Source organism: Eulemur rufifrons, chromosome 4 (assembly GCF_041146395.1).
Source record: "Eulemur rufifrons isolate Redbay chromosome 4, OSU_ERuf_1, whole genome shotgun sequence".
NCBI classification, from domain to species: domain Eukaryota; kingdom Metazoa; phylum Chordata; class Mammalia; order Primates; family Lemuridae; genus Eulemur; species Eulemur rufifrons.
In genome coordinates, this window is record NC_090986.1 from 64,521,251 (window position 1) to 64,528,890 (window position 7,640).

At 46.7% G+C, this 7,640-nt stretch overlaps 1 protein-coding gene across 1 annotated transcript in view; it reads right to left on the bottom strand.

Moving 5' to 3' along the window:
• Positions 1–6,255, bottom strand: part of FAM124A (family with sequence similarity 124 member A) — a 48,806-nt gene extending 42,551 nt beyond the window's left edge. Inside the window, exon 1 of the mRNA XM_069467260.1 lies at positions 6,188–6,255. Within this exon, the coding sequence (XP_069323361.1) occupies positions 6,188–6,255 (68 nt within the window). The remainder of the gene's footprint in view (positions 1–6,187) is intronic.
• Between the last annotated feature and the right edge of the window lie 1,385 nt (positions 6,256–7,640).

Consider the following 7,640-nt stretch of genomic DNA (forward strand, 5'->3'; position numbering starts at 1 on the left):
CTAATATAAAACACAAACCTCTCTCTCCACGACGGGTGGCCCAGCTCTGCAGCCCAACTTCACCCCTGCCCACCGTCAAAAAGAAATCTCATAGACTAAAGTCACCTAAAGCCTCACATTGCTCTCCAGCCTCTGATCCTCGGTTTATGGGATTCGTAAGTTGCCATGACAGAGATACAATCCGAACTGCTCTTTTCACTTGATACCATTATAATGTGCTGCTACATAGTTCCTGTAATTCTCATTTTAGATGAAGTGATGTACTATAATTTATTCAACCATTTCCCTTTTGTTGCCTTTATGATTGTTCCTGGTTGTCCGCTTTTACAAAGCACTCTGCAATGAGGTATTTATGAATATAACTTTACGTTTATTTTCCTTAGGAAAATTAGAAGTGGCAATATAGAATGAGTCGAGGTAGGAACCCTTTTATAGCTCTTAAAATATATTCAAATAACCCCCAAAGATTATTTACTGAAAATACTGCCAGTGAAAGACCAACTGTAAAGCTTCAAACAATATTGTGCTTAATAAATAGGTTCAAACAATTCCAGAGAACAACCAGGCATCTGATTAGGGTTCTCTGGAGAAATTTATACTTCCCAACTTTTTTAGGGTGGGAAGGAACGGCAGTAGAGTACCTGCCTTGAGATTTCTGCTTATTTGTTTCACATCATAAGAAGTTACCCAGCTGGGTCTATATAAGACATTCAGCCCTGCCAGAATGAAGCATGAAAGAGAATTTAGAATGAAAAATTTGTGCACACATAATATAGATGGGCAAAGTAATACAAGGATCATGTACTTGCACACACACAACACATGTAGAGACACATTTCCAAATACATTATTTAGTATTTGTGCTAATAATGAACAGAAAGTTAGTTGTGGTCCCTTGACTATATTTTAATTATAATTACACATTTAGGGATATATAAAGGGTTCTGTACTTGAGATAGTCTACCACTGTCCAAGCCCTACTTGCCAATTGATATGCAGTATATATAAAAAGAATACCTTCCTAAATTCTCTTTTTCAGGAAAATCGTGGCGTAAGGATTGATCTTGGCATTTCTATAAAATTGATCTTGATGTTTCCGTAAAAAATCAGCTCAGTGTGTCTTGGACTTCACTGGTAACTTTCAGTGCATTGAATTAAATGCCATGGTAATTTAGAGTTAACTAGGCCCACCTTGAACACAAAGATAACTGAGTACCAATACTAAGATCGTCTGGTCTTCTAAACAAGATTTCCCCTTTTACCTTTTTTTTTTTTTAAACCTGTCTCATTTTAAAATGTATTCCACCCATTCTCTTTCATCCACCTGTTTAAACTCTAGACCCATGAATTGTTTGTGATCTCCTAAGTCACAGGGAAATATCAGTTGGAGGTCACCCAAAGCAACGGGACATGGTATGGCCCTACATGTTCAAAAGCTCAGCGTCAGCGGACATGGAAGCAGAAGTCCATTAATGCCAGACCAAACTATTGTGTGAAAACAATCCATCACATTTGAAAGAGAGGCTTAGAGGCCAAATCTTGGGGACATCACTAATGAAAGAGTCATTATAGAAAAGCAGTGGCTTTTATTTGGGTGTACAAGGAACTGCCTGTCCCTCTATTAAAGGATTCTGTTTCTTAAGATAGTTTACCACCACCAGCAGCCGACTTGCCAGTTTTTTCTAACAGAAAGTACACAGAAGCACAAGGCTTGCTTTCAAGTGGATTTGGAAAATGGGAGTTTCAAAATGACATTGATTGCCACTGAAGAACACTAGTTTGCTTTTAGTCTTGACCTGTATTAGGTGGGTCAGACAGCACAGGCAGCATTTCAAGCCAGGGAAAATGTCTGAGCAGAGAACAAGAATTAATTACAGATCAAACAGCTCCTTGAGAGGCAACTTTAGCAGGTGGGAAGCATGCTGGACGCCCAGGCTTCAATTCGTGCCACTAACGAGCCCTGTGTCCTCCAAGTCTCCATTTCCTCATCTGTAAAACAATAATTATAATACTGAGGCATGCCCAGTAGTCTCTTGGATGTTCTTAATAATGATCAAATTGCTTAAGGTATTTAAAAGCAACAGAGCATCTACTGTGATGAATTTAAAGAACATATGGTCTTGAGTTCACCATTTTTATTACATAAAACTCTAAGTTTATCATTTGCAATGTTCTTTGTAACAGTAATAATAGTGTGGTGAGAAATAATACTGTGCCCAGGGTTTACTTTGCCAGGCACTGTTCTAGGGGCTTTACATATATAGATTCATTTAATCCTCACAACAACTATGAGGTAGGTGCTATTACCATCATCCCTATTTTACAGAAGGGGAAACTGAGGGCAGAGAGAGGTTAAGTCACTGGCTCAAGGTTCCACAATTCCTAAGAGGAGGAGCCGGAATTTGAATGCCAGCAGGCTGGCTCTTGTGACTATAACTTTGAAGGTGACCAGCACAGTCTGCCCACTGGCAGTGGGACCCACAAAGTTTCTTAGAACTGTTTCTTCCATCATGCTGCTGAAAAAAGGATCAATAATCAGCTTAAGCCATTCCCTAAAATCCCTTGCTCCTATGTTTTGTTTATACCACCTAGCAACAGTCCCCCTTACTCCAAACCTTGGTGATTCCAACTACCCACCATTTCTCTGCCTGACCCTACCTAGGTAGCTAGAGCACTGCAGCAGGAAAATAGACAAGGTAGACTCATACCTCCGTGAATACCTAATCACTCATCTCAACTGGGCTCTCACTCAACACTGCCCAAAACAGCTATTTCAAACCTCCATGCTCTTCAGGTCGGGGAGGGGGGCTGCATTTTCACCATAGGAGACCCCATCTTCCCTTCTCTCCCTGTAGTTGTGGGAAGGGAGATGCTCCCACCTCCTACCTAAACCCATCCATTCACATGTGGTCTGAAGTCCATCTGCCTGCACCTTGTCAGAGAGCTGACATTATGGATTATCATATTTTCTCCTATATCTTTATCCTTTTTACAGAATCCTTTCTATTGGCATTGACTGCCTAAATAGTACCCATTTTTAGGAAATTCTTCCCTCACCCCACTCTCCCCTCCAGCTACTGCCTCTCTCCCTTTTCTTGACTTAGGAATCTAGCTGTCTCCTCTTCCTCACCTTCTCCTCCTTTCCAGAGCCACTCTAATCTGGCTCCTGCCTCCACCACCCCACTGTCAAATACTATTCTACCTTTAATTCATTATCTCCATTTAACAAAGGACACTTGACATTATTCCTCATCGTCATTAGTTTCTCAGCAGCATAGTTGAACTCTCTCCTTCCTTTCTCAAAGACTCAAGCCTCTCTTGGCTTCTATATCACATTCTTCCTTCTTTTACTCTGTGCCTACTCTTCCTCTGGCTCTTTTATCAGCTCATCCTCATTTATGTGGCATTTTAAATGTTGTAGTTTCTCAAGGCTGGTCCTAAAGAGCACTTGCTGCACAGAGTTGGTGAAGGATTCAAAGAGTCAATGAAACATGTACAGGCTTAGGAGAGTACAAGGCACATACTAAGTACTAGGTGTGTGCTATTATCTTCAGTTGATTTAATCTCGCCCAGGGCTTCAACTGTCATTTTTAGGCAGACAGTTCCCAAATGCAATGTCATTGATGGATTCCAGACAGATACACCCAATTGCTGACTCAGATCTTTACTCAGATGTCTCACAAGACCTCAGATACAATGTGCTGAAAATGAAATGTCTGATACCCTGTCCAAACTTTGTTTGAAAGGGATCTCAGGCTACTTTGGGAATTCAATTTAAAAAACAGAAAAAATAAGTTCTCTTCTCATAAAAATGCACAAAGTGCATCATTTTGCATACAATTTGAAGCAATTCATGGACCCCAAATTAAGGATCACTGCCTTAGCAGATGTGTCACTTGAGCTGAGTCTTGAAAGAAGAGTAGAGTTTCACCCGGTGGACAGGCATGCCAGGTGGAAAGGGCATAGCTGGCAAAGAGGGCCGCTTGACAAAGGCAAGGAAACAGAAACATCTGTCAGACATGGCTAGGTGCAGGGTGCAACGAAGGGCCTGCTGAGAGAAAAGGCCAGAGAGAGACGGAGGGACTCCAAAACGTTAGGGCTTATAAGCCACGTTAAATTCTTTGCACTTTATAGATGACAGAGCCATAAAAGTTCCAAAGGGAGAGAGACATGATCAGATCTGCATTTAAAAAACATAATGATAATAAACATTAATTTCGTGTTTTCTACACGATCTTTATGCATAATCTCAACAGGTAGCTCTATGAAAGTTGCATAGGGTAAGGGCACCGGGCAAGCTCCAGAAAAGTAGGCTAGAAACAGCTTTTGCTGATAACTAAAATTCAAAGGACATATGAATATATGGCAAATACAAGACTAATACATACACATTGAAACTATTTTGTTTATTTATTTATTTTAAGGCTGGTCAAGTGAAGCAGTGGGATGAAACTATTTTATTTAAATGCATGGGCATGCCATTTTACCTTTATCTTTATTTAAGGATGCTAGTGATACAATCAAGAATTCTTTAAACAATTCTGTCCTGTTACAAACTACACATTTCAGCAACAGAGGCAGGGAACAGAAGCTCTGGTGTCAGCATGATCAGTGTGCGCCTCCTAGGAGCCCTGGCAGCTGTCATGCTGATGTCCAGATCCTGGGGCAATGTCACCTCCTGGGTCAGGACTTCCTCTCTCTTAAGACAGAGCCCTTGGGAAAATACGTTGTAGGTGAGCTCAGCAAATTGAAAATGAATGGACTAGTGAATGCTTTATTCAACCCAGCTATAAATGATCTGGTTAATTTTGCTTTGTTTCTTCTATTCACGGTCCAGCTAATTAGAGGCAGGAAAGAAAAAAAAAAGCCAAGGATCTTCAATCAAAGTTGATAAAAGCAAGGGAGTTCATTATTCAGAATTCAGGCTATTCCACCAGATTATAATTGGGTGCTGTATAGAACTACGGATGATCCTAAGTGTGGACAACAGGGAAAGCCCATTGCTGGGTAAGTGTTCTAAGGAGTAAAGTCCCAGACTTGGTCTAGGAGTGGTGGTGGAGACTGAGGGGAAGGGCGGGGTTGAGAGGCAGGAGGGGCTGCACGGGAGGCTTTCCGGGGGTCAGAATGAACTCTGAGTCCATTCTGGGGCTGGATTCTCAGGCTGCCCTCAAAGGGTTGCCAAATCCTGAGATTAGTCTAAAACCTTCCCGACCTTCCAGGAATGAGGCTTTCTGTAGCCTGGGCAGCTCCCGCCCTCCCCCAGGATTACTCCAGATAGGAAGACACCCTTTCCTCCTGGGTCAATACCCGCATCCTGGATGTGGCGCTGACTCTGCACAGGAAACTCCTCTAGAGACAGGGGCTGGGTGGAAGCCATTGTAAAGGCCTCTAAAAGGCATTCTAGCTTTTGTACCATGCAGGAAAACGGTATTGTTGGGAGAGGACTAATTAGTCTCCAAAGGTTTGAGCTCATTGTTTGAGTCCGCTGAAGCGAAGAGGACATTTCTTTAAATAAGCAGGGCTAGTCACAGCACCATCTCCATCCCGCGGTACCGAGGCAAGCGGTTCCAGCCGGGACAGGTGCACTTAGAGAGGAGGAAGTTGGGCGGGACTACAGGAGTCCAGGAGGGGGTCTCAGCAGCACACAAAAAAGTCCCACAATAAAGCCGTAAATGAGAAATGCTACCCCCGTAGCCGACTTCTGAAAGACTTGTAGGTGCCGGGTGTCCTTTCCCCATCGCCAGGGCGGACTCCAGGGGGCTACGGAGCTACAAGAGAAAGTCCCCGCGGAAGGTCGAAACAAGTGCAAAAGCATCCCTTGTCTCTCTAACGATGTAAGGGGACACTGCATTTGCCTGGGACTCCGCATCCCCCCACAAGAGAGCGGAGGACAAGAGGGCTGGGGTGGGACTCCACTGCACCTTGAGTCCTTCCATTTTCGTCCCTGGGGTGGGGCCCCCCTGGCTCTGTCCCGGGGGCCTGCCCAGGAGGGAGCGCGCCCACCCCCGACCCCTCGGGCTTCCCGGGGGGGGGGGGTCCTGCAGGAGGAGAAGTCCCCGCGCCCTGTCCCGCCACAACGGCTCTGGCTCTGCCGCGGGGATAAGATGGGTCCCCACCCCGGAGGAGCCTCCGCACAACTCGCAGAGCACCCCCCGCCCGCGGCCCGGCCCGGCCCGGCTCGGCTCACCCTCCGGTCTCAGCGCCCGAGTCCACGCAGTCCTCCTCCTCCCCGCCGCCGCCAGCCTTCGGGTCCATGGCTCGCGGGCGCCGGCGTGACCCGGGGCGCGCTCCTTCCCGGCCGCCCAGCCCAGCCCAGCCCAGCCCAGCCCGAGCCGGGCGGGCTCTCTCCGAGCGTCTCGCGGCCCGGGAGCCGGCAAACAAGTCGGGCGCCCGGCGCGGAGCCCCTCGCCGCGCCCTCTCCCGGCCGCGCCTGGCGGGGCACCAGCTGCCGCGCCCGCCCCGCCCCTCGGCGCCCGGCGGGGACCGCGTTCGCGCGCCTGTGCCCGGGGTGCGCGCTCGCGTGCGCGCGCCTGTGTGTGGCGTGTGCGCGGAGTGGGCGCGATGTGTGAGGTCGCGAGCGTCCGTGGCCGGGAGTGCCGCGTCCCGACGGCTGCGCGCGCCTGTGCGTGTGCTGAGCGCGTGGGGTGTGAGTGCGCCCGGGGCCGCCCGTCTCCCCCGCGCCCCCAGTCCCGGCACCCGGAGGCCCAGGGCTTGCCCCGAGCTTCCCCGGGCCCCGCGCTGCCGGCAGCACCGAGAAAACCCGGGGGCATCGTGAAAGCAGGGAGAGACCTGTTTCCCTTTGGGGACCAGTTTGAATACCTGCGTGTTTTCTTATAGTTTCTTCAGAATTACCGACGCTGAATTCATTATCACCTTTCTCAGCACAGGTCTGAGTGGGGTTTCACCGCCCAGCTTGCCGCTTTACAATAGGTGTCATGTATTCTTTTGCTATTTTTAAAAAGATACGTTTAAAAATAATTTAAACAGCAGTGGATGTACCTGCAATTCAGGGGTTGTTCCAGGAAGGGGATAATATAATGGATGTTTATAAATTATCGCCCTCCGCACCTGAGGGTGAGTTCACAATCACTGTTGTTGGGCTCACCTCCTGTTAAGAGGTGAGGCCACAGGCAAGCTGGGGAGATCTGAACAACTTGGATGTATTTCTGACAGCCGTGTCCACGCCATTGGCAGGCACTCGTTTCTACTTTCTTCTTTTTTAAGGCAAGTTACTTAACCTCTTTGAGTCTTAATTTCCTCATCTGAAAGCTGGGGCTATTGATATCTACCCTATATCTCTGTGGTGAATTAAATGATATCATGTATGTAAAATACTTAGCATGGGTCCAGATACATGCCAAGCACTAGTCACAGGCAGCTATCATGACCAGCCACACCCCCAATCTCAATTTGCAAAGTAGCGTCACTCTGGATGACAAGTGATACCTTGAAGAGGAATATAGTTTCCTTTTCTCTCTCCCTCTCTTCTCCTGTCTGTGTCCTTCCTGTTTACCTACCTATATATCACTCCATTCTGATTTTTATTTTGAATAAATTACACAAAAGAGAAATCCAATTTACAAACAATAGAAATGCAATCTCATCATCGAGGAAAAACATAGGCAAATATGCCAATGCTA